At 43.0% G+C, this 27,498-nt stretch overlaps 2 protein-coding genes across 4 annotated transcripts in view; one reads left to right on the top strand and one right to left on the bottom strand.

The window, feature by feature from the left end:
* The first annotated feature begins 7,827 nt into the window (after positions 1-7,827).
* Positions 7,828-9,703, top strand: CEBPD (CCAAT enhancer binding protein delta). Its single transcript, XM_027713805.2, has one exon. The coding sequence runs from the start codon at positions 8,221-8,223 to the stop codon at positions 9,250-9,252; it is 1,032 nt and encodes a 343-aa protein (XP_027569606.1). The 5' UTR covers positions 7,828-8,220; the 3' UTR covers positions 9,253-9,703.
* Positions 9,704-11,241: 1,538 nt separating this feature from the next.
* The window catches only part of SPIDR (scaffold protein involved in DNA repair), a 204,883-nt gene continuing 188,626 nt past the window's right edge, over positions 11,242-27,498 (bottom strand). Inside the window, exons 13-20 of one of the 3 annotated variants that reach the window (XM_027713778.2) lie at positions 26,863-27,006; positions 26,709-26,768; positions 22,959-23,157; positions 21,820-21,972; positions 16,333-16,426; positions 14,721-14,835; positions 14,192-14,245; positions 11,242-11,755 (exon numbers count right to left, since the gene is read on the bottom strand). In XM_027713778.2, the coding sequence (XP_027569579.1) occupies positions 11,621-11,755; positions 14,192-14,245; positions 14,721-14,835; positions 16,333-16,426; positions 21,820-21,972; positions 22,959-23,157; positions 26,709-26,768; positions 26,863-27,006 (954 nt within the window). In that variant the 3' untranslated portion in view covers positions 11,242-11,620. Of the gene's footprint in view, positions 11,756-14,191; positions 14,246-14,720; positions 14,836-16,332; positions 16,427-21,819; positions 21,973-22,958; positions 23,158-26,708; positions 26,769-26,862; positions 27,007-27,498 lie in introns of those variants that run through there. The other 2 variants (XM_027713788.2, XR_005562955.1) reach the window with 2 other exon arrangements.

Genomic DNA, 27,498 nt, shown 5'->3' on the forward strand with positions numbered 1-27,498 from the left:
TTAAATTATCTGAACAGCTGTTTCATTACTGGATAATGTATAGATGAGACTGTTCCAGCAGATATTTTTTTTTAGCAATTAGAGGTTTGTACTCTGTTATCTTTGTCCTTTGGAAGTATGCACTTGTCATGTATTAATTCCAAATTATTTGTTTGACCAAAGCCAAAAATAGTCAATGCCACTACAGTAGAGTGCTGGAAGCTTCTTGCCATAACTGCAGCACAGCACAGGCATGGCTACTGCACTTGGAATTTGCTTATGCTGAAGTGTGGAGGTTGTGGCAGGTGTAGCTCTTTCTCTTTGACAGCCAGTTCTCGGGTATGCTGGGTTTGGCTGGGGTTGAGTTAGTTTCCTTCAGAGTAGCTAGTCTGAGGCTGTGGTTTGGCTTTATGCTGGAAACTGTTGATAACACGGGGATACTTTATTGTTGCTGAGCAGGGCTTGCACAGAGACAAGGCCTCTTCTGCCTCTCACACCCTGAGGAGTGCCATGGAGTTGGGAGGCGCACAGCCAGGATACAGACTCCAGCTGACCCAAGGGATATCACATACCATGCGGTGTCTTGCTCAGCATATAGAGCTGGGGGAAGAAGGAGAAAGGGAGAGATGTTCAGAGTGATGGTGTTTGTCTTCCCAAGTCACTGTTAGCCTGGCTTTCCTGGGGATGGCTTAACACCTGCCTGCCCATGGGAAGTGGTGAATGAGTTGCTTTGCTTGTGTGCACAGCTTTTGCACAGCTTACCTGGTAAGCTGTCTTTATCTCAAACCATGAGTTTTCTCACTTTTCCAGTTCTCACTGCAGGGGAGTGAGGAGCAGCTGTGTGGGGCTGAGTTGCCAGCCAGGGTTAAACCGTGGCATCAGGTAACCCTGGGGGCAAGTGCAGCACAGACAGCAAGAGAGAAGGAGAGTTCTCTCAAATACTACATTGTATTTTACCCAGAATTCACTGTAGGATATAGATTCCATTGAGGCCTTTAATAATTATCATAAAAGGTGTAATAAAAATGAGTCTTTGCCCTTTCACTGCCTAGAAGCTTTCCCTCCTGCCTCCATGGTGGTGGAGCAGTTCTGGTTTTGCTGAGGGCCATGTCTCCTGCTGGCATCAGTCTCAAATGAATCTTGTCAGCTGGAGAGCAGAGCCTCTTGGATACAGTTCCATGAGGAACTCAGAATGGGGAAGATTGCTGAGGCCTACTGGACAGGGAGAGGATTTTTCCATTTCAAATACTTTCCAGCAACAACTGCTATTTGCCCTGCTTCTGTCTTAATAAATATACTCAATTGTTTGTGTCAATAGTGTTATAAATCGAGAAATTCAGAATATTTTTATCAGACTTTATTAACAAAAAATATTGTTTAGGTGTATTTTTGTAGAGGAAATATATTTAGAAATAAAAATAAACTTTCAGCTGTATACCTCATTTCAAAAGTTAATTTAGCGCACTTCAATTGCAGAAAGCTTCCATGTTTATCCATTTGCAGACATGATAATTGGTGGACAGTAATGTGGGGCTTTTTTTCATAGAAGTGTTTGATGTAATCTATTTTTATATACACTTCAGTAAGATGTCTTGGTGTATTTTATTCTTTTAATCTCTGCTATCAACTAAGACAGCAGCCTTATGACTAAAGCTTAGTCAGGTGAGGTGCTCTAGCTTTCATGCTGTCACTCTAAAATATAAGAAAGTTTAAAGCACAATAAAATAACAACATGAAAAGGCAAGGGGACATTTAGAAATCAAGTGGCTGATCCTAAGAGGTGTTAAATGGCACTTTTGGCACATACCTTAGATATTTACTAGGTACTTTGACCTGTACTGCAGAGGACAAAGTTTAGGTTTATAGTTTAACGAGGTTCTTCTTGTAGGACTTTTGATATCCTCAGCACCAATAGATGTTTGTGCACAGCAGGCCTTCTTCCTTGGTCTTGTGGAAGGGGCTGGAGCTGAAGTGCAGGGAGGGGCACTGCTGAGTGCCTTCTGCTCCCTTAAGTCCATAGCAAAAGGCCCTGCCCCTGTGAGATGGGCAAAAGTGACCCTGACAGTGCAAATGGGCTTAGAATGTGTCTATGACAATTTAAATAGTTAAAAGCTCTATCTTGGCCCTAAAATAAGTGCAACAGTTGAAAGCCTCAGCTACACGAGTCCTTAATGATGTATTTGTCAAGCTCATGTGTCAGCTGAGGAGCAAAGCACGAAGCTGCTGTGTTTTTATGAGCAGAGATCTATCCTATGCAAAGCAAGTGGAGTTTCCCTAACAGAGCTCTCCCCATGGAGCTGAATGACCCTGGAAATAACTTGCAACATATGTAAATGGCAGCTGCCATCCCCAATCCTGACTGAAGAGTGCTGCTCTCAATAAAATGCAGCAGCTAAATGGAAGGGCTGGAGCCAGCCTGTGAAGCAGCAAGGAAAGTACTGACGCAATACAAACCTCAAGTCACTGGGCTCAGTGCTTTATGGGGCGGGTTTATTTGGCTTCCAGAAAAGAACAAGATGATGTGAAGCTCAGAGTCAGAGACTGCATCAGGTCTCATGCAAAACAAAACTTGGGAACTATTTACAAGTGCAGGAGAATATTTCCTTCTCAGATTAAATAACCAGATGGATGGGCACTATATCTGGAAATCCATTAGTTGCACCTAAAAAGTTATATAAAACATTAGCATATATTCTCTCTACATTTTTCTAAGGGCATAGAATGATATTCATATTTAAGCTAATCCTTTCCATCCCTGCCAATCTAAAAATTTCCCTCTAGTAAGAATAACAGTACTGCTGAACCCAGAGGAAAGCTCTGCAGCTGCAGCCTGGAGTCTCTTTTCCCAGCTGATAAAGAGGTTCCTGCATGCTGCTTCTCATGTTCAGGATTTTCCCTTAGTCCCCACCACTGTTGCCCAGTTTAAATGTTATCTTGAGGTGTCAGTGACTGAGATGTGATACAGTGCCAGCACATCTTTGGGCATGGGAAGGAGCCTACGAGCTTTCCACAAAAACAATGAATTGGGCTTGTATTCAGCCATGGAGTAAGGAATTTCCTACGGCTCTTCTGGCCTCACACTTAAGGGTTTGGCCAGCTGCTTCCCAAAGTAAACATCTATATATGTCTCTATCTATATAGAGAGTCACTTCTCCCCAAACTTCTTGTTTTTGCAAAATCAAGGAATTAAAGTAAGGATTTATTACTGCTGCTTTAAAACCCTTTTTTCCCCTCACAAGTGCAGAGGATGAGGGTCTGCTGCATCATTTTATTAACACTGTGCCTCATTTGGAAATTACATGGGCTTCAAAAATTTAATTTTTAAGCTATGCTGCCTTTAAGAAATGGCACCTATGCACAAAGGTTGCACCCCGGCAGCCACCCACAGCACTGAATGGTGTCAGTCTTGTAGCAAAGCTACCAAAGAGCTACTCCTTACATCACACTAACAAGTGTCTAGAATACAGTGTTTAGAGGGGTTTTTTGTTGCAAAAATGTTTGGGAAGTTTTTAGGGCCACAAAGATGATCAGAGGGCCAGAGCACCTTTCCTGTGAAGTCAGGCTGAGAGAGCTGGGATTGTTTAGCCTGAGGAAGAGTGGGCTCCAGGGAGACCCTATTGTGGCCTTTCAGTGTCTAAAGGGATCTTATAGGAAAGGTGGAGGCACTTCTCAGCAGGACCTGTAGTGACAGCACAAGGAGGAATGGATTCAAACTGAGAGTGGGTAGATTTAGATTAAAAATGAGGAGGAAATTCTTTCTCCTCAGATGAGGAGGTGAAACATCAGAACAGGTTTCCCACAGAAGTTGTGGGTGCCCCATCCCTCGAAGTGTTCAAGGCCAGGTTGGATGGAGCTCTGAGCAACCTGGTCTAGTGAAAGGTGTCCATGGCAGGGTCTTGGAACTAGATATCTTTAAGGTCCCTTCCAACCCAAACCATTCTGATTCTATGAAGGAGTGGCTATAAGGGCTGGGAGAGATTTGGTTACAGTTTCCACATATTTGCAGGATGGGGTTTTTTGCTTTTTTGATGGGACAGGAGAGGGTTACATTGAGCCTACTTGTCCATTTCACTCACAGTAAATTATAGCACACAAGATTTAATTTGATTAGGCAGAAAATGCAGCTGTGAATCTGATCACATGAATTTTGTCTCTGATCGAAATTCATGCAAAACCTGTATCAGGAAAAGGTTCAGAGCATCCACCAAAGAGTGTGAGAAAACAAGGAGCACAGGGTCTGAGGCATTTAGCTGCATTGGCACTTGACCTTTTGGGAGCCCAGGTATATGGACAATGTAATTCAGCAGCTCAGCGGCCACAGGTGCAGCTGAACAAACCCAGCCCAGGTTGATACCACCAGAGTTTAAACACCCGCAGGGAGTTGAAACACAGAGCTCCAGTTAAAAGAGCTAAAAAGAAAATTCATTTATCATCAAATTGTTCAGCTGCTAAGAGTAGTGTGGCCGCAGGCTGGATCTGTGCAATGATGTACAAGTACAGTACAAGTGACAAGCAAAATACTGCTACAGTGATTCAGGACAAGGGAGAGGCACAAGCCCCAGCAGAAGTGGGACGAGCGGACAGGGAGGGTCTGCCCAGCAGTTACTGCACTGGCTGAGGAGAGCCAACACCAACCTCAAGTAGGTACTGTCCCTACCTAGGAGTGTGCTCACAGGTTTTTTGACTCTCCCCAAACAACTTGCACCTCCTCATTTGCATGTCCCATTCCCTGGTCAGCCCCCAAGTACCATTCCTGGCTTCTAGCTGATGCATGAAAATGATCCTTGCACTCCTGCTGCTTCTTGGAGGGGGGAGAGAAACACAGCAAACCACCTCTTCTCTTTTTCCCCCTTGTTAGCTGACTCTCTGCCCATGAATCCCCCAGGAGCTGGTGTCCTGCTGGTGCTGCCTTATCCTCATAACCTCAAAAGCAGAGAAGGGCTCTGTAGGCTCCCCAGGACCAGCCTTATTGTGCCATGCTCCTAGCCCCATTGTCCCAAAAAGTCCTTCACATCTGGCTGGGTTGCCAGAAGTGATCATGGTGGGAGGAGTTCAGGGAGGATTAAAGCTAGGCTGAAGCATTGCACTGTTTACTTACCTTCCACAAGTGGCCTGTCCCCTATTTATGAGGAAAAACTAGTCAGAAATACAGTGTGATTTAATTGCTGTCCCTGAAGGGCTCAGGGTCCCGGTGCTTCTCTGAGATTTACAGCCAGCACTCCAGACCAAATTAAAGCTTCGTCTTTTCTCTGCTTCTTAGAGAAAGTTTTCTTGTCCTTTCTTACCAGGTTTAAATGCTTTGCTTGATTTGGAGCAGGAACCCCAAGCAAGTTTTAAAAAATTTACTCTGAAATTCAGATGCTCAAATGCTTCTTACTGCTGTTTAGAATTTCTGGATCCCAGAGACAAGCCATGATTCAGGGGGTCAGGTACTCAGCAGGACGGATGAGGGAATCAAGATCTTGTCTGTACTTCACTGCTCATGAAATTACTTATGCAGATGGGAACAGATTCAGCTGCTGAAATGGCAGACAAATCTACCCCAGGAAAGTGCTTTGGTAAATGACAAGTATCACTTGCTCACATGCTCCTGAATTCTTCACTGCAGGTGTAGCACCCCACCCAGGACATCGCACCCTGCATGGCACAAGGGGGAACCCCTTCAAATGTGCTCCTGAAATCACACATCTCAGACTCAGCAACAAACACAACCAACTTATCTTCCAGGGGATGGCTGTTGCCACTTGGTTTTGGGGGACAAGCATTGACAGGTCTGACCACAAGCTCTGAACACAATTCCAAGTCCCCCATAGGCAAAGCTGTACCCTCCATGGTGGGGCTTAGGTGTGATACAGGTGGCTTATATTGAGGTTTACGGAGGGGTTCCACACCCAGATGTTGCATTTTACTGAGGGATTTTGAGAATCTAATTGCCATGTGGCAAAGATGCCCAGCAGAGATGGGGTGACCTGGCTGGGAATTGCATCTGTTTTTTGGAGTAACACATGATGGCTATTAAATGAGACTGTTCAGGCTGGCACAGTGGCATGCCAAGACTGGCTGATAACCAGCTGCCCTTTGGGGTAAGGACTTCAGTGAGCTGAAAGCATAACAGTTCCACACATGCAAACATTAAATTAGGTGCTTTCCAAGGCAAATCATAATTTCATGACTAAAGTGGGTGACATGTATCCCTTTCCAGCAATCAATGGACCCTGACACAGAGCAAGAGGAGAGACAGCAGATATCAGACTGCCTCACACTTCTGAACTACCTTCCTCAGCCTCATGCACCCAACCCTTTATACTTCATGCAGAGAAAAAGGGTTCAGGAGCATCACATGATGGTCCTAGTTCCCTGCTGGACAGCCAGGCTAGGCCAGGCCAGGGGCAGGTTCTGCAGAGTCATTGCAACACGAATAGACCCCAGCACTAGAGGGCAGAAAATAACATGTAAATGGGTTTTGGGCATATTATTTTTTGACAATATGAAAAAAAAAACCAACCACTTTTTGCGTCGCTGTCAAGTTCAGTGGTTAGCGCCTGTGTGATCAATACTCTGGTGAGAAAGGAAATCAAGTTTATTTAAACTTAACATCTCTGTGGAGTAAATGGCAGCACTAGAGTTAAAAGGAAGGCCTCTCAAAGTGAAATCTTACCTGCCAGATGCAAAACCTCACCTGCTAGACACGGCACACTTACCCTGATCCCACAAGCCTTCCCACGAGGAGTTTACATCCAAGGGGAGAGCATGTACCCGTCCTGTTCCCAACTACTTATGCTAAAATACACACCCCTGTGATAAACAGCTGCGGTACTGCAACAGCTGCGGTAGCGGCAGATGGAGCTCTGCCCGGAGAGAGGCAGCAGGCCCGGCATGACCGGCACGTACCCACGATCCCCAGAAAGCCACCTTGGGATGAGTGGCACCGTACTCTGCAGGGCACAGCTTTATGCCAGCAGCATCAGATGAGTGCTGGGCTGGAAGTCAGCGCCTGGGATAGTCCTATCACAAATCTAGAGGGGTCTTCTGGGAAAATAAATAAATATTTAAAAATAATTTTTTAAGGGTGTTTTATTACGTATTTCTTTTATAACTCAGTCAGTGGAGCATTTGGGGGTGAAGCCAGGCTTCTAGAAACTGTTAGGAACTAGAAAATGTGTGCATTTCACATCTTTTAAATTAAAGTATTTTCATTTCTCTGATGCTTGCCAATTTAATAGTAATAGTTTATGGGATGCAAGGAGGAGAGGGCGACATGTGTAATTACTTAATGCAAGTTTTAAAAAGAGGTATAACTTCACGCAGACAGCATGAAGTAGCTAAAGATGCCTCAGACATCCCTTTCCCACCGGAGCGTCCTGCAAGAAGTCCAAGCGGACTCTCTCACCGAAGGGGGTGGATTTACATCCTTCTCGGGTGAAGCTCCCCGTGCTACAGAGGGGGTAGCGGAGCCTCGGGAGGGCGCTCGGGTGATACACAGAGACACGCGTGGGGCAGGCAGCATCTTTCCCGTATCGTTTCATCCAAGGCGCCGCTGGGGAACTGCGTGGGGGGATGAAGCGTCGTGGTGGTGGAGGGGTAAAATGAGCCTTTCCAGCCAGCTTTCCCGCTGGCCCGGGTGGAAAAGGGGCCTAACTAACGCTCAGCCGTGGCAACGGGGGTCCGGTACCGGCAGCACTCCCCGGGGACGTGACGGTGCAGGGAGGGCGGCAGGAGCCCGAGAGGCGCCCGCACCGTCCCGTCCCCGTGGCGGGGGCCGTCCCCGACGGCGGCCACCCTCGGCCGGGAGGTGGCAGCTCTCCGCGGCGGGAGCCCTGCCTCCGCGGCCGCGCACCCCACCCGCTCCCGCCCCCGGGTCCCCGGGGGTGCCGGGAATAACTCGTTCCCCGTCAGGGGCAGGAGGCGGGGCCCGCGCCGTATAAGAAGGGACCGAGCGGGCGTTTCGCTCCCAGGTCCTGAGACGCCTTGTCCCATCCCCGCCTCCTACCGCTGCTCACGGCGTGACCCGAGCCCGGATCGGCCCCTCGGGGAGGCGACGGCGGGGCTGCAGCGGGAGCACCAGTGGCACCGAGGAGCAGCAGTACCAGCGGTGCCAGCAGCGGCGGCAGCAGCAGCAGCAGCCCCGCTCCCACCTGCCCGTGGCAGAGGCTGGAGCTGCGACCGTCGCGGAGCGGCGTTTGGTGCCCGCGGTCCGGAGTCCCCGCGCCGCGGCCGTGCGGCGCCGCGTCCCGCTCGCCGATGAGCGCCGCCGCTCTCTACAGCCTGGACTCCCCGGCATGTTATAAGAGCTGGTGCCTGGAGCCCGCCAACTTCTACGACGCCAAGGTGGGCAGCGGCGGCGGGCCGGGTCCCGCCTGCAAGCTGGGGGCCCGTGGCGGCTGCGGGATGAGCGGCGAGGAAGCGGGGGGCGGCCTGGGGGGCAGCGGCACCAACCTGGCGGAGCTGAGCGCCGCCGCCCCGGCCATGTACGAGGACGAGAGCGCCATCGACTTCAGCTCTTACATTGACTCTATGTCGGCCGTGCCCAACCTGGAGCTCTGCAACGACGAGCTCTTCGCCGACCTCTTCAACAGCAACCACAAGCCCGAGCGGGGCGGGGACTACGGCGAGTATTTGCCGCCGGGCGGCGGCGCCGGCCGCGACCCCGCCAAGGACCTCGGCGCTGCCATGACCACCCTGCTGGGCGCCGAGCCCCGCACCGCCTCCTCCTCCTCCTCCTCCTCTTCTTCCTCCTCCTCCTCCCGCGGCGCTCTGAAGCAGGAGCCGGACTGGAGCGACAGCGACCTCTCCTCTTCGCTGCTGCCCTCGCAAATCGCCACCTGCGCCCAGACCATCATGAACCTGAGCGGGCAGCCCACGCCACCCACCTCCCCCGAGCCGCCGGGCAGCAGTTCCCCCTCCAGCTGCAGCACCCGCTCCCCGGGCCCCGCCGCCGCCGCCGCCGCCGTGCCCAGGCCGGCGCAGGGCGTCCCGCCGCCGGCCGCCGCCGGGGGCAAGGAGCGGGGAGGCAAGAAGTGCGTGGACAGGTTTAGCCCCGAGTACCGGCAGCGCCGGGAGCGCAACAACATCGCCGTGCGCAAGAGCCGCGACAAGGCGAAGCGGCGCAACCAGGAGATGCAGCAGAAGCTGCTGGAGCTCTCGGCCGAGAATGAGAAGCTGCACAAGAAGATCGAGCAGCTCACCCGGGACTTGACCAGCCTCCGGCACTTCTTCAAGCAGCTGCCTAGCGCCTCCTTCCTCCAGCCCGGCTCGGGCACCGACTGCCGGTAACCGGGGGGGAGCGGGACGGAGAGACGGACTCCGGGAGACGGTGGATAAATACCTCAGAGGGCCGTGCCGGGCCATGCCGCGGCGTCCCGGGCCGGGCCGCGCACGGGAGGAGGCGCGGAGCCGCGGCGGGACGTGCCGGCTCCGCGGCCGCGCTCGGAATGTGGCAGCGACGTGGGGCGATGCCTGGGTCTTTCACCACGAAACTTGCGAAAAAGGGAAAAAAAGCTAAATATATTTTTTTCTTTTCTCCCCTTAAATTATTTTTGTAATGATAGTTTTCGTCTTTTCTACATTTTACTCATACCGATGCAGCTATGGTACATCTGTTAAAATGATTCAAAATCCCATGTATTTTAGACAGTAGGATGGATAAAAAAAGACTGAGCATGCTCGACCTTTTATATCGATTTTTACAGCATTTCTAAGAATAAAGAAAAGCATTTTAAATCAACCCTGCTCTCGTTTGCTCTGTGTCGTGACAGCAGCCGGCCGGCGGCGGGGGAAGCTGCGCTTCCCGGGAGGGAGCTGAACACGGGGTGAGGGGACAAGGCGGGACGGGTCCCAGCAGCTGAAACGCGGAGGTGAGGGAAAGCTGGGGGCGAGGGGCGCCGCGTTACGTCCCAAAGCATCCAGAGAGCGATGCAGGGGTGCGAACAATCGTGAGACTCCTCGGCCGTGGGGGTTGCGAAGTCTGCTTCCCCCGGAGCGTCATCGCTGGGCCGGAATGCTGAGTCAGGGATTGCCGCGGCGCTGACTGGGACTGAGCAGCTGCACAGCAAGAGGAGCTGCTCTGTGACCAGGACTCTGGCAGAAACACAGTATTTTATGAAAAAAAGTACACGTGACCACAGGAACACCACTGGTTAAAATTTATGCTGAAAAACCTCCAAGGGGTTTCCATTCCAGATAATGCAAAGCTGCACCTACACTCAGGTGTTCTGGAGTTCTGGAACCAGATATAGTGAGTCCCAGAGATGATGTTGCACCCACAGGCTTCATCCTGCTGTAGGCTGTAGAACTGTAGGAGCTGGGCACTTTCACTGGTCCCTGCTAGCAAAAGTGATAGCAGGCAATGCTGCCTGACTGAGTGAATAAATATATCATGAAAGGTCAGGCAACTTGTCTGAATTTCGGTAGTGCATGCACAAAGATGACAGCTTCTGTAGGGCACTGGCAGAAAAACGGCCTGACACAACAAGCACCTCCAGCTGTCCTAGAGACTGAAATCTTACTAATTTCAAAGGGGAGCCCCGGTTTCCCATACACACCAGTATCCTCTACACAGGAATGGGCTGAGGTCCCCTTTTTCCTTACAGGAAGGCAGGTAAGAGACTGAAGTATTTGGAGGAGGGGGGGAAAAGGGGATTTCAAAAGCTGGGTCATTCCTTTAGTAATCATGGCATACATAAGACTGTTTGCTATCAGTCTGAGCCACAGGAATGATCAGTGTGGCAAGTTCATTGTTCTTTTTCTGCTAGTTAATCCCATACGAGACCTGTGCAAAACCACTCATTCCTCCTCCTCTGTGCAAAACCACTCATTCCTCCTCCTCTGACCTGTAAGGGGCTTTTAAATACTGTGAAAGGGGAAAAAAATCCAGTCTCTAACTCTTACAATAATTCTTACAATTATACACACAGAGGAAGATTTCGATACTATTTATCTGATCTGTAATCCATGTCTCCACAGTCTGGGTGAGGATAGTTACATGGCCTACAAAGCAGTTTGCTCCTTACCCGTAACAGAAACTGTATAATGAAACACCCGTTCTGTGGGAAGCTACAGATAACACAGTACTTCTATGCTTAAAGACCAATTAGCTGTAAAACATTAACTTTATATGTGCTTGACACTTCAAAATATAAGCTTTATTCAAATCTCTGTCTGTATAACAATTATTGCAAGGTGATAACAACTCAGAATTTGTGCACCACGTGGCATTTTGCAGCTGGTCTGGAATCCACTGATAAAACTCAGCTTAAACCACCATTCACTGCCTATAGCAAAGTATTTATTTCAAAAAATATCAGTAAAATATTTTCCATTGACACATAATATTTACAGTACTGTATAAAAAAAAATCACAACCATTAAAAACTTCCAGAACGAGATGTTTTACACACATAAACAGCAAACATACCAAAGAACTGTATTCTTAAACTCTGAACTGATCCGAAAGAGTTCAGAAAGTTAAACAGGTTTTTTTTATATGGATATTTTTTCAGTGATAGCACAATGTGCTTTGTAAATCACAGTTTTAATAAACTATCTTAATGCTTATCACACTTGCATTACACATTATCTGTGGCACTAGTTAACAGATAACCACATTACAAAGTCCACAGATACTATAATAGCTGACTAGAGTTCACTTCTGTCTTGCTGCAGCTTCCAGAAGAACAATTTCCTCCAGTGCAACACAGTTGGGGTGACTGGTTACAGAGTGGACGTAGCAGTTCAATAACCCCACCTCCTTTCCCAGCACGCTCTGCACCTCATAAGTCTGCGGGAATAAAAGCATGGTGAGTAAAACAAACAGTCCTGGACATTCTGTTCTAAACAGCATTCAGCTGGGAAGATGCAGCCTGCAAGATCCTCTTCCAACAGACAACTTTTTTAAAGGACTCAGAAGGGTACATTAGAACTGATAGAATGAATACATTAATTTTCAATAATTAGATCACACTCCTGCCTCAACTGCTGCTTCCCAACCGGGGTTTAAAAACAAGCTGTTTAAAAATCTAAAAAGTTACCGTGATGTTGAAGTCAATTTTGCTGAAGCATAACCTGCACGTGCTCCCTTTATCTCACTTTCTGACACACGCAGCACTTCCCATGTGCTGGCAATGTGTATATACATACTATACATTGATTACTTTGGCTAACTGATCCACTAAAGGAAAAACCACTTTGTTACCCTTTTTACTCTACCCACTCCCTCCACTTTAACTTTGTGTTGTTCATGCATCTTTTACCATCACCAGCACCTACACAGTCCCTCCTGTTTAATGATCTGACCAGCATTTTACCCACGAGTTGTGCCTGAGCAAATTTGTAGAGACTGTATTCTGTGTGGAGGAGAGGGATGCAAGGCTGGGATGGCTTCACTAAGAGGAGACAGCACGTTAACAGAAGAACTGGTAACAATGACAGTTGATACCTTGCTTGAGAGGGTATCTCAGATGGCAAGTTCACATCCATTTCTTTCCCTAATGGGTCTTGTCTATGACCAGCCCCTGACCATGCCCCTGCTTTCATCTGGGCTGTGCTTCTCTACAGGTATGTGATACCCACGCCTGTTGTCTGGTTCAAGGTATAAACAATCTTTTTCCTTTTTTTCCCCTAGATTTTTTTACCCCAGACCAGTTCTGCAGTCCAGTTCACTGTGCAGCTGCACAAACAGCTCTACTGGTGTGACAGAAGGGCTGCCACAAAGTAAGGAACAAGCATCCAGGGCCAGCAACAGCTAAAACCAACCTCCTTGCCAAAAAAATTGATTACAAAGCTACACCCTTAGAAACTTCAGCAGCACTGGCAAAAAAATGACACCTCAAGTATTATTTCTTATGATTAATCTTTATCCCTGCATTTCAGCTAGGGAAGAAAAAAAATCTAAGTTGCCAGACTTCTAAATGCTGGCATTATACACATTGAAACATGAAAAAGAGGTTTTTTGAGTTCTAATAACTTGAAAAAGAACTATGTTTTGCTAGTCTGTGTTTTGCTAGTCTGTGACCAAACCAGGCACATCCTGTAAAACTCAGCAAGACTTAATTGCTATTAAAGAAGCAAACACATTTTGGAAATTTCTTCTATCAATTTGCTTAAATGAAATATACACCCTCCCACATAAGAAAAATAATTTATGATTTCAGAGTAACTTTCCACTTTCAATATTACCATAAATTCCATTAAAACCATGGAGCATGTAATAGCAAAATGCTGGAAAACTTGTAAGACAGGGAAAGCAAACTGACCCCAATACATGTCACTGAAGATACTTAACTGGGATGATAAAACAAGACAACGAGCCAACCTTTGCTCCCTTCCACGTGCAAGGGACAGGGGAGAATCTTGGGATCCTAACTGGACTTAATGACTCTCTAAAGGTGCCGCTCCTTCCCTGCTGGCCATCTGGCAGCCAATGCCAGCCAGGCACCTATCCGGGTGCCTCCTTCACCTTTGATAAATCTGGGTCACTGTGTCAAATGTCAGAGTTCTTCTGATATCTCAGATTAAAGGAATAACTACTTCACGATTACATAAACTGTACTTTAGCCCATGGATCCCTGTGGCTTATGTGTGTTTCATTCGTACCATTATAAAGTAGTACCTTGCACACAATTTGCAAATTCCTCTACTACTTCCACCTGCCAGTACTTGGACTGTATGTCTGCTGCCTTTGGATCCTCAGCCAGAGAATGGACTAAAAGCCCAGCGCTGCCTGTCGCAGCTCTGAGTGCCTGGACATGGTGCAGTTTGCAGGTAGCTCTGCAGATCCGCAGCTGAGCTAAAGATGTCCACACAGCCCATCTGCAGCATCCCTCTTCAACAAAGGAAGGTGTCAGTCTGATCATAGTCATGAGACAGCAGGACATCAGCAGCTGGAAGGTGGGATTGCCAAAGGGCCCAGCCCACCCAAATCACAGGCTGGACACGAGAAAGTGCAATCTCCTAGCGCGGTTCTGAAACGAACTGCCTGGAAAGTCAAAAACTCTATCATTGGAGGTTTTCAAGACCCTGCCAACAAAAGTCATGGCTGACTTGCCTCCACATTGGCAATAGCTCAATGTGGATAGGAGGTTGGACAACAACCTCCAGGAATCCTTTCCACTTCTATGATTTGACTATCTTCCCACCTGATTCATGTCTCCTGTACTCTGCGTCTACAGTAAGTTATGTAGTTTAACTTCCTTTAATCAGCATTCATTATACCTACCCCATCCTCACTGGTGGAGGACATCAGGAGAGAAGAGATTGTCCTTTGCAACAGCTGGAATGAGAAAATTCACAGGTTTTGTTCATGACAAAAATCTTATATATGCAAAGACGTTCTGTTTGCAGGTTAAAACAGTCACATAGAAGAAAGCTTTATCATTTTAATATCAAATGTTTTTATTTCTCTGGCCAAGAAAACAGAGAAGACACAAATGATGTTCAGAATGGAAGTTTAAAAATAAGCACTCCTTTTAGACTGGGGAGACTGAGGTTTCCCAAGGCCCAACCTAATAAGCCCTTCTTCTGGGCCATAGAACAGTTTGCAAACCTCAGTGTGAACTCAATGATTGTATTATTTGAGCACGATCTTGAAACTGGGTTCTTAGCCCAGTGAAACACAAGTTTAGTATCAGATTAAATTATGGGATAGTCTTACATATTTTGTCTTCTGACAAAGCTTTTTGTAAAAGTGTGCCTTAGAGTACCTATGTGTCTACATACAATACACAGAACCTTATTTCATGCCATACCTTTACTTTTACTGTACTCTGAGATCGGGATGGACAACTCAAGAAGACTTCCAGCTGCATTTTCAAAACCGGAGTAAAGACAACTTCAGAGCATTGTTTGCAATATAGCAATTCTCTGAAACACACAAATAATGTTGGAAAAACATAGAGAAGCGGAAGACCTATCAGCTGTAAATCAAAACAAATAAAAACCCAACTAGTTTATTCTGTAAAATACTTTGCTGGTAGACTTTCAGTGGGAAAGCCCTGTTAGGGATTCAGTTGATAATAGCAAATAAAGCTCTTCTGCTGGCAGTAACTCTCTTGGAGGACCTAAACTCTTCTGGCAGAGGATCTTCCTTTTATAAGTTCTGGCAATATGGAGGGAGGTTGCTATTTATAGTCACCCCACTTAAGCAAATATTAATCTCATAACTTTCTAAAAGTTATGGCACAGGAAAATTTGTAGGATACATTTGGCCCAAGCAACTTATTGACTTAGGCCCTCATTCAGCAAATGTTCAGTGTTTTCAATGCACACTGAACAAAATTAAGCTCAGCTATAAGTGCTTGTTGGAAACACTTCTTAAACAAACCATGATACTTCATTCATTCTCCAAAGGAAGCAAAAATGTCCTTCACAGGTGAGATATTTTTTTAATTGAACTACACTACTATGTGAACATACACACATCCTTAGTTTTTGCATGACAATACAATATAGGTCACCTGTTTTTTATTTTCATCTTTTTTTCCCTCAAGGACTATATGTAACAAAGCATAAGCAGTAAATCTTCTCATATTTAGGAAAATGTTATCTATTTCAGTAGGATCAAACCCGCCCAACTGCTCCTTATAGTTTTTGTAAGCTTTTCCAGTAGAAAGAACCCCTCCTTTCTATCTTTTTCTTTCTTTCTTTCTTTCCTTCTTTTTACACTTTGACTACTCTTGTCCTGCTGAGTTTTTATTCCACCAGGTATCTCAGTCTCTACAAGAGGAAGCTGGCTAGGCAGCTGAAGGGTAGGCTTTCTAAAAGCATGCCAGTGTGACCCAGGTTCAGCATTTCAAGTGGTAACAGGTCCTGTATAGTCAGTCTTCACATTCAGGACAGCCATACTGCCAGAATTATTCAATGTCCTTTTTAGAAAGGTGATAAATTCAGTAGGTCTGAAACACAACTCTTTCACACTTAGATAAATCTCAGCAAAGATCACAGTTCAGTATAAAAATGAGGTGAATTGGGGGTGCACAGAGTAACAAGGCAGGGCACACAAACACATGCAGCTACTTTTAAAGGAACTTAAAATCAGACCTGTAGTTTATGTGTATGTTTATTAAAACTAACATTATAATGCAGTGGGCTATGAAGTCTTTATAAACAAGGCTTTAAGACTGATTTTTAAAAAAAGTATTAATTGCAAAATCAAACCATTTCATATCTACTTGTATCTTTCTTAATAAATTAATGTAACCTTGCAGGCTTTATCAGTTCATCAGCAATAAAAATACTACGTCTTAGTTCTAGGAAGGAGCAAAGTGCAGCCTGTGCCTGCAGGAATCATTGCATCACCTATTGCTATTATGGCTACATCTACAAAACACCTGGAGTGCTCCGGAGCATGCTGACTCTCACCTGTCCTGGGGACACAGTTCCAACTTTCCATTTCCACATCTGTCGCATGTAGGCCAGGAGAAAGCAGTGCTCTCATTAACTCCAACAACAGTACCTGCAGAACATGGAATTCTTACAAAATGCTAACATTAAACCAGCAAACACAGTCTCTCTTGGCTTCACAGCAGGTTTGAGCCTTTTTGACCCACAGCTTAGGACTTGTCAGAGCAAGAATTGGCTCTTTCAACAATCTCACTCCCTTTCTCCTTGGTCCCTCCAACAAGGGATGAAAGTACAGCACGGTATGTTACACTCTAAAAATACCAGAAGGTAGATAATTGACAATTAACTTTCCAAACAGGCTCAGTTCTTTTGGTTTGGATTTTATTGCTTTTCTGATTTGTTTTCGCTTGTTTGCTTTCTTTCTGGTCCTCTGATGTTTCCTTGGCAATAAACAGCTAAAAAAATCATCAGATCGGATAGCTTGATATTGATATTTAGGAAACATAAACCAATGAGAAGCCCCAATCCCTTTTGAAAACAACAATACAGATTAAATGGAGTTATTCTTCATTTATACTGATTTAAGAGAGATTAGACCTGGCCCACAGACTTAAGTGTGTGCCTAAGAAGGGAATGCCAAAGATACTTTGGACTAATAAAAAGGGCCTCACTAGTTTTGGCAAGAAAAAATATATTCAGGGTTTTATGAGAAGCCAATAAAGAGCGTATTATATTTTATGGTAACAATATGATGATATTATGAGAATTATTTATGGAGAAAAACACATCTGAGTATTCACCTGTAAGAACAAAATTACACTAAAATAAAACCTCACTAATACAACAGAACTACAGACTAAAAAAATCCAGCTCCTATTGAGCAAGAATCTCACATTCTATACCACATTCAACAGAAGAAAGCCTTGGAGACTATGGAGCATTTACACCATCTGGACTGTAAAGCAGGCTGTTAATCCCTTACTTTTCTGGTTCTCCTGGAGCAAGGAGGGAGCTACACCTAAACTACAAAACTGTAAGATTTTCTTTGTGAATTCAAAGGACAGGGAGTCTGAAGATATGGAAAGTTGCTTCTCAAATACAACATTTACGACCCAATTGCTAAGCATACATTGAAACTACATGCATTACAGTGGCAGAATAAGCAATTCTATTTAACCCCTTGGACTCCTACAGAAATAATTGATTATTCAGTGTTTGTGACAAGCTTGGAGTTTCCATCAGCACTTGCTACTACAAGGTAGGATGCTCTCTGCCACAGCACAGGCATGTTTCTCTTTGAATGATGTGAATGCTGAATAGAGTTAAATCCAGTTGGTGGCCAGTCACAAGTGGTGTTCCCCAGGGCTCAGTGTTGGGGCCAGTACTGTTTAATCTCTTTATCAATGATTTAGACAAGGGGATCGAGTGCATCTTCAGTCAGTTCCCAGACGACACCAAGTTGGGTGGGAGTGTTGATCTGCTGGAGGACAGGAAGGTTCTGCAGAGGGATCTGGATCCATGGGCCAAGGCCAGTGGTATGAGGTTCAACATGCCAAAGTGTCAGGTCGTGCACTTGGGTCATAACAGCCCCAGTCAGCGCTACAGGCTGGGGGAAGAGCGGCTGGAAAGCTGCCCAGTGGAAAAAGACTTTGTGGAGCTGGTCGACAGTGGATGAACATGAGCCAGCAGTGTGCCCAGGTGGCCAAGAAGGCCAATGGCATCCTGGCCTGCATCAGCAATAGTGTGGCCAGCAGGACCAGGGCAGTGATTGTCCCCCTGTACTGGGCAATGATGAGGATGCACCTTGAGTACCATGTTCAGTTTTGGGCCCCTCACTACAAGAGGGACATTGAGGTGCTGGAGCATGTCCAGAGAAGAGCAGTGGAGCTGGTGAAGGGGAACTGGGGTTGTTTAGCCTGGAGAAAAGGAGGTTCAGGGGGACCTTCTTGCTCTCCACAACTATTTGAAAGGAGGCTGTTGCCAAGTAGGGGGTAACAAGTGACCGGACGAGAGGAAATGGCCTCAAGTTGTGCCATGGGAGGTTCAGATTGGCTTTTAGGAAGAATTTCTTCACTGAAAGGGTGGTCAAGCATTGGAACAGCTGCCCAGGGAACTGATGGAGTTACCACCTCTGGAGGTATTTAAAAGACATGCAGATGTGACACTTGGGGGCATGGTTTAAGTGGTTTATTTGGCAGTGATGGGTTAATGGTTGGACTCAGTGATCTTAAAAATCCTTTTCAACATAAAAGATTCCATGATTCTATGATTCTTGTTTATCAAAAAGAAAAGCTATCAATTGGTTTGCTGAATATGTTACCTTTTTAATTAAAAAATCATTTTAAAAACAAAACAAATCCCCTTTTCTGACAGATGTGTTTTTCTCTAAGACTCTTCTTTCTCCCAGCTCTGTGCCATACTGCAACTGCAGGATGCCAGTGCACAAGTAATGCAAGTACATTTGAAGGCAATTAATCAGGATCATACTGATGAGATTATGTACAGTGGTTTATTTTGATGACAATGTAGAGTTCCCTTGAGAAATCACCAGACATCACTGAAGTCAGACCAACTCAAACCAGCAACAGGTATAATAATCTAGTGACAGTCTTGGGCACCCTGTATGCAAAGTGATTTCTCAAGTTTAAACTGCTGAATTGTTGCACATCTTTGACAAGACTCTTGATTTTGCTTAACATTCACAAATCTTTTGAATATTTTCCCAAGATCCTTCTTTTCAATGGAAAAGCCAAAATTAGATTTTCACCTATTTGCTATTTTCAATGAGTTGTGGTTGACATCTTTAAGAAGAGATTGACAATAGGACACCTGACAAAACAGGTCTCTTGTGTGGAATGCAAAGTAACAATCTGGTTGAAACATTCAAAAATCAATGTGTTTGGTTTTGGTTTTTTTTTTCCCAATCAGTTGCCCAGAGTAATGGGACAGGAAGGGGAAAAGTTCAATCAAAAAGAAAAACCTAGGTAAGCTGATTGACCCCATTTTAGTCACACTATTAAGAGGAAAACTGAAAAAAAACCACACCCCTGAATAAAGACTTCAATATGAAAACATTCAACGTCAAAATTCAATCACTGGTGATGAGTCACATACTAGGCAAATATCATTAATCAAGTAATATTCCCACCTATCATATGTGGTATGGACTAACTAGAATTTGCTCATAAGCATGATTAAGAGGAAAAACAATTTCGTGCAGTATGAACTGCCAACATTTAAGTCATCCTGACTGCTACTATACAGAAAAAAGAGGTTGGAAATTACATTCCAATGCACAGTGATAAGAAAATAAATATATTAACCCTGAGCTCACAGGTGAAAACCACAGATTCATCTTGCAAAGAAGAATAAACTTTTTATTAGAAAACAACCACAGGTTTTCACTCATCTGTTGAAGAACAACACATTCCATCCCACAGCTGGAATGACTGGACCTCCCCGAAACAAGAATTTCTGACAAACTCATTGAATCTGCAACATTGTCCATTTCGATGGGGGAGGAACCTCTGAAGTTCATCCAGACCAGAGTTGTACCAAGTTGCTCAGGGCCCAGCTGTAAGCAGGAGCTTGAACTGGAGGAACTTCAGAAGTTCCTTTCAAAGAAGGGGTAGAGTAAAGCCTGTGAAGCTTTTTTAAGTGTTAGGTGGGAGGATGCCTATGTACAGCACATGTAGGTGATTGAAAGTACAGGAAGTAAAAGGATGCACAAAGAAAAAGAGTGAATGAAGTAAGACTGCTTCACGTTGAAAGCCAGACTAACAACTCTCTGAGTTAACAGACAGGGACAGTGACTGAATTTTAGAGATTATACATTTTCCTCCATCAAATACATATTCTCCCACCAACAAAGTAGGGTCAATGCTAATAGTTTCACTACTTCGGCAGGAAAATGTAGGCACTAACTAAATGAAATCCAAACCAGTGACTGTATCTCTTAAATGCTATTAAGTTATTTCAGTTACACATAAGAGTGAGAGTTATCGTCTATATATATCAGTAGCATAGGTATAAAGAAGATACTTTATATTCTATGTTGGTATCCAGGCGTGGGAACATAGTGATAACTGCACAAATTCCAGATTAAACAAGACAAGGTTGTAGGATTAATTTCTCCTTTTGTCATTCTTCTATCTGTAATACAGAACAGGTAAAGCATGACATCTCCCATGTATGTAAAGTAAGTACTTGTTTACACAACAGCTCACAAAGGTGTATTTTCTTTGCTCTACTGGAAAAAGAAAGGACAGAGAAATGTTTGCTTTATCCTACTATGCACACTGTCAACAAGAAAAGGCACTTCTCATACAAAAAACTAACAGCAGAATGTTGACAATTCCTAGCATAACTATTGGAGACATTAAAAAAAAAGTCAAAAAGCATTTCATACCCAGTGACAGAAATATCTTTCAAGTAACTATATCAATGCAAGATGTACGTAACAATCAAGGCTTTGAGTGAAGTGCCTCTAGTTGTGATTGGTTTTCATTATGAGCTGTTAGAGTTCAACATTTGCACTGCAAGGGGCTCATTTATTAATCACAGAGGTATTGTGAACTTGTGGCTCTACCGTAGCAGAAGGTATGTTTAGTAAAGGTTTTGCATGGTTTCAAACTGTCTTCTTAGTGCATGACATTATAGCTGGAAGGATTAATTTGTAAACCATTATTTTCTACAATTTTAAAGTTCATTCATCCAGTGAATACTTAAAGGTGTAAATGTCAAACTGTATCAGGAATTTTCTATAAGGGCTCCTGGAATCATAAGAGTTAAATTAAGAAAGGAAATAGTCTTTAAAAGCCAAGAATTGTTGGGCTTTTAAGGACATTTTCCTATAGGCACTCTACAGCTGGGAGGCTTAAGAAGCTGTCTGGACAAAGCATTAGAAAACACACAGTAGGAAATGTTTCTGCATGATTAGGAAATGTTAGAAAATACATTGTAAGAAATATTTCTGCATGGTTTGTGGTAGAACTGAGATATTAGACAAAGCTATGATCCAAAGTGGCTGGTGAGCAAATATTGGCCAAGTTATGCTAGATTACTATGGCAAAACACTAAATTGTCCCACTGCAGCAAAGCTTCAGGGAAATCAGTCACTAACCCCTACCATTCAGGATCTGGGTAACATATCTTATCCATCTGCCTAAAAAATATTGGTATACCTCACTGTTGCTAACATCAACAAGGCAGATATGAACAGAAGGCTCCTGAAAGAAGACACTGAAGGAAGGAATATAATAAAAACAGATTGTACATTAAACATTTATTTTGGGGAATGAGTAAGTGGGAACAGAGCTTGGCCAGCAACAGGCAAACAAAGCCCACAAAGAAGTATAAAATCGTAAATATTCTAATGACCCACAGCAATGCTGTGCTTTTTTTATCCCTCCACGCTGTTTGTGCAAGAAATCAATATAAAGACATAAAAGATTAAAGTGAGCACAAATAATTAACCACATTCATTTCAGGAAAGGCCATACAAACCTCTTAGAGCACAAATGGAGTTGGCCTGTGTTGTAGAATCCAGCTCATCGAGTCTGACAGGGCCAGTCAGCTCACTGAGGTCAGCACTGGCAGCCGAGCACAAAAGAGGCTTTTGTAATAAGAGAACAGTACGTTCAACACAAATAATCCTACCTGCCAACAAAGACATTTCAACTCAGTACAGTAACAAGGAAAAAGGTGACCATGTTAATTGTCACGGCCAATAAAGACAACAATCTCTGCCAGCTACTGAACAGATGAATACACTCCATCAGGTTTTCTCAATGACAAAATATTTTCCTTTCAGTGATACATGCATCATGCTCTTGATACACTTCACAACTCCCAGGGAAAAAAAGAAGTTTTAAAAATTTGAACACGGTAGAAGAGAGTCTGATGCCACCCAGAATGCATTGAACCACGCTCCCTGAAAACAGGTTACCATCTCTTCCCTAGTATTAGCCTTGGGCACCCCTTGAGGTGCTCTTACTTTGTTTCCAAGATTACAAAGAGTAGGTGCATGCAGTGTTTTATTCTCTAAAGCAGAGATTTTTGCTTCAGGACACAGTCATTTGCACAGTTTTGTATTTTCAGTTCACTTACATGTTGGAAGTGACTGAAGGCGTGAGATGTGAACTACCCAAGCAGTCACTATACAGCACACAACTTGAACCTCATAAAAAGAGTAACTGAAGATGAAAGTAAAGTGAACCACTATAATTTCATGATCTGTGTGGTGGCAAAGGCTCACACCTAAGATGGTATAGGAGAGTTTGTAAAATTTGTATATCTAGGGACACATGAGTTTCTTAATATTTTTGAGTCTTCTGTCAGCTAGCAAATTCAATTGACACCGGTTATCAGATTCAAATGTCATCAGGGAAGACTGACAGTAATATTAGTGGACATACAACAAGATTACTGAATTTCTCATTTACTTTGGAGATCAAGCTAAAAATATAAAAAAAGAAACCTTAGAGGAAAGCTCTCAACCCCTTTCAAATTTCTCATGCCAAACTTGCGAAGTCTCATCTTCATCTGAGAACGAAAGTCTCTAGAGGTTGCATATTGTGGTGTCAGAGATAGGGATGCTATTTCTTTGTGACTCCAACTGCTTCAAAACCACAAGTAAAGCTTACCATTTCCCCACAGTGCATCCTTGAAGAAGACAAGTCGCGAGGCGACACCGAGGGCTTCTGTGATTTCCGTACTGAGAGCACATGATGCAGTGACTGCCACAGCAACAACTTTTGGAGTCATATGAACCACATCTTGCAATGTGGAGTCAGTCACAAACAACAAAATCTCTCTTTGACTTATAGGAACACTGTGTTTTGTCTATCATTAAAAAAAAAAGATACAAAATTGGAATTCAATTGCTAATTTTTTTTAATAGAAGGAAAGACTAAACATTCTTATATTTAAATAATTAATAAAACTGATAGAAATTATTACATTTAGGGCTTGCACAGGATAATGAGTCAAAGCTTTACTAGAATTTTTCATTATTCCTTACTGCAGATACAAACATCTCTACCTTAAATTAAGTTTCCGAGGTTGACACTCTGGAATCTTGGCTTTACCTCTGTCAACCATCACATTTTATCATAATTCACTTGGACTCTACATGGGATTTGAAAATATATTTTATAAAAATATGTATTATTTATTTAGATAATATATATGATATATATATATATATATAAAGCTAAACGGATGGTTTTACTATGACTTACATAATTTTTGCCTTAAAAAAAAAAAGAAGGAAAGACTATTGCTACTACTAATATTATTCCTTTGTGAGCACATTTTCTAGGTCCTGTTATCAGATTCCCAGGAATTCCAGTCCTTGGTTAACAGCTACTGTCTAGTCCTTGGCTAATAGCTACTGCAAGTTACAAAGTTGGAGCTTTTTCTTTCAGTTGAACAAAGCTCTAAATATTTCAATGATGCATAAAGTTAAGGAAGTAGATAACTCATAAGTAAGAGACACAAGAATTCGCAATGACAATGTAAGTTTTCTGCCCAAGACAGGTATAAAAATATCATGGTATGACTGAATTAAGGTCCATCATAATCAATGAATAAACCCCCTACATTTCAGCTCAGTCCTTGTATCTGAAAATAATCAACACACCATCAGGAGTGTTTTTTAAATTTTTCACACTGGAATAATGAACAAGACAGACATTACATACACATCAGTGCTTATTCCTGAATCTCTAACAAAATCAGTTGGGTTACAATTTGATGATTCGTGCTTTTATTTTGTTTTGTTTGTTTGGTTGTTTTTTTTTACACAGCTTATAGTATCTATGTGTGTATGTGAATTTTCCCAAGCTTTAGAAAAATGGATATTTTGCATTTACCAATGCAAGCAATGTGTAAATTTTCAGATTCTAATATTTTAAAGTATTTGACTAAGATTAAATAACTTCCTTAATTTAAAATGTTTTTGTTGATCTTTCTAGTTAGTCTGCTGATCAAAAATTCACACTTAAAACATTTAACTGAAAACTGAATACAACAATGATTGGAGAGACACATACCATTTTATTCTCGAAGTTGCATGTCTCTAGCATAAGGTAATGCAACGAGAACCCCAACTTTTTGTCTTTAGTTGAATTCGAATCTTGGCACCATTAACCACACTAAACCCAGCTTTCTGTTCATGCTAGCAGCTCTTAAAGCAAATGTGGTAATTGTAAAGTGACGGGGAAAGTTTACAACTCAGATATCACAGTTATGCCTTAATGAAATATATGCTGCCTAGTGCATTGATGCTGTTTCTTTGCCTACTAACTACATACATTTGAGTACCTTCTCTACCTAGATAGCATTAGGACAGCTTCAAAGATAGGATTTTTACATCTATCCCCTGAGAATTAATAACATTAAAAGCTGTGTTTCAGAAGAATCATTCAAAAAGTAAATAATAATAACAGCAAAAATCACAAGTTAGTATAAAATCATCATCTTGCTATGTGTGACAATTTGTTCAGAACAGAGAGGACACAACAGACAAATAGCAGCAGGATTGAGTTATAAGGAAGGACAGCTCCTTAACCACAGATGGAATATATTTCCTCATATTCCTTCTGAACCACAGTACAGATTCTGAGTAATAATAAAAACATATTTCCATTCCCACTTTACACAAATTAAGTAGTATTAATTTAAGTAGTTAATACTGTAGCTGCAGAGACTAAATACTGTTTTTTAAAGTACACCTGAATTAGCTCACATAGCAGATTATTTAATAATTATAAATCTGCAAAATAAACCAAATCATAGTCCCTTCCTCACTTATTACAACTTGGTGATTTTTCATGTCAAAGGTATGTCCTCTTGGCAAAGGCAACTGCAGGAAACAAGCTGCTGTTCATGATCTTCTTCTGGGAGGATTAGGCAAGTAATACATTACCTTTACATTCCTAGAGGAGTTATCCAGAAAGTTAAACATAAGAAGAATATCTTCTATTGCTTTTCCATCATTACTTTAAAAAAATTTGTGAGCACTCACATTGTTCACTTATGTGCTTACAGTTCGGCAAGTGAATAGTCATTAAAAAAACAGCTAAGAAACCTCCAAGTAGAAAGAAAAAATCATAGACTTTTTTATCTTTTAGTTAATGTTCCATTCTTCAAAATCACATCTGTTCCTGCATGCTTCATCTTTTCTCTAATTCAGTGATGAAGAGCTTTTACAGAAGAATACTGATGACCCACATCAGCATCTCAGATGTAGACATTCCTGAATACAAAAATGTTTGGCTAGGATGCCTCTAGTCTGCAATTTTATTGTATTTTGCACTAGAACAGGTTTCTTGGAAATAGAAGTTAACACATGTATGTGTCTTTCTGTTAGAAGGCTAAAGATCCCATCAAGCTAGCCCTAATTTCATGTTTGCAAATGCTCTGTTACATTCTCGCTTAGCATGGAGAAAACACAAAAGATACCCCTCGTCTCTGGAGTTAAAAGTACTCCCTGCCTAAAAATTAAATCATAACTCATTGGCTTCTGAAGCAAAAGGGCAAGACCTAAATTAAATTTATGTCTCCACTGGTGGGAAGCATCTCCAGCTATTTTGCTGGCTGTTCTGGAATTTCTTTGTCTTTGGTTCATATGCTTTGATTCGCACTTTGTTTCTTGTGGAGCTGATGGACAATTGCAAATTATTCTCCACCAGAATTCAGTGCTGGCTGTACTAGGGATCCAGTCACCAGGAAAAAATAAATAAATCAGCAACAAGAAATTCCTTTAACTACTAAGGGAGTTAGCAACATTTGAAAGAAAATTGTAGCATAATTCAGAAACAAATAAAATATAATTGCAAGCTTTCCAGCACAGTATGGATGGCAGATGTATTTACCTAAGGGTTCCTCCCTTTTACTACTTACTGGACCATAAAAGCCAAATTTGCCTGAGGGGCTTCTATGGAAGTCAGTGAAAATCATCCACATACTTGCATGAAAAGAGCAAAACTGTATTTTTATATAACCATCATCTGTTCCATTCTATGCCTCAACATTCAACTGACTGGGAGCATTGCATAGCAAGATTTGCTACGTACCTAAGGACAGCATTTAGCGATAAATGGAGTCTCCACTGCAAGCTCCCTTTTCAGGGTGCAAGATTGCCTCTGGTAAGATAGCAATTTATTCAGGAGTAATTCACTTTCTAGGTTGAGTGGCATTGAAACTGGAGATGCAATTCATTTCACCCATATTCACAAGCATTTTAGACATGATGATAATTCTGCCCATACAACTCTTGAAGTTAATTCCAGAAGGCTTTGGGTTGTCTCCGAAACAAGATGAATGATGGCTTCTTCACGTAAACAACATGCTGATTTTATGTTGAATTCATTACTAAGTGAAAAGATTACCTGCAGCCTTAGATAGAGCACTCGCGCCCCAAAGCTACAACGCTTGTTACAACCATCGATCTGAAAATAGTACAAAAATAGGGAATGAGACAAACTCGATACCAGAAATCCAGTGGTAAAAAGTACTTGTTATCTGATTTGTAAAGCAGATTACCCGAAGAATTTCCTTTAGACCATGAACAGCTGGTGGCTGGTACAAATTAGAAATCTGTTCTTCCTCATCCACTTCCACATGTACTTCACCAGACTGAACAGTAAGAATATAACAGAAGCTGGGAGGAGGAAGATTAGTTGTCACCTATTAAAAAGTAAAGAAAAGTGACTTAAAACAGGTACTTTAATTTGGCCAGTCAAGTTTTTCAATAATAGGCAAAATGAACAAAACAACCTATATTTTAAGAGGGATGGGGAAACAAAATTATATGGTTAATAACAAGGACTCTGATGTAGAAGTTGACTTAATAAACCAACATTCATAAGTTATAAGTGAAATCAGCTTTTGTGCATCATTCTTTCCATAATCTGACGTTGATCTTCATCACAAAAACAACTCATGATTTGGCACACTTGGCAAACACAGTGACTCTTTCAAGGTGCTTTTTGTTTTGCATTTTTTTACTGTATGGTAGGAGTGCCTTGACTATTTTTTTTTTAACGTCCATAACTTTTCTGAGATTTGGGGACTTTTGCATGTGGGTGGGTTTTTGTGATAATAAACAGCTGCCGAACTTTTAAAGCTGCCAAATTAAATCCAGGACACCACAAGGAGATAATGAAGAACAGGAATGCA

The sequence above is a fragment of the Pipra filicauda genome, unplaced genomic scaffold (genome assembly GCF_003945595.2).
Source record: "Pipra filicauda isolate LSUMZ 115617 unplaced genomic scaffold, ASM394559v2 scaffold175_size1500280_pilon, whole genome shotgun sequence".
In the NCBI taxonomy this organism is placed as follows: Eukaryota; Metazoa; Chordata; class Aves; order Passeriformes; family Pipridae; genus Pipra; species Pipra filicauda.

Bases quoted from the DNA above. Each gene is read 5' to 3' on its own strand.
- CEBPD (XM_027713805.2), top strand. From the start codon at position 8,221: ATGAGCGCCGCCGCTCTCTACAGCCTGGACTCCCCGGCATGTTATAAG.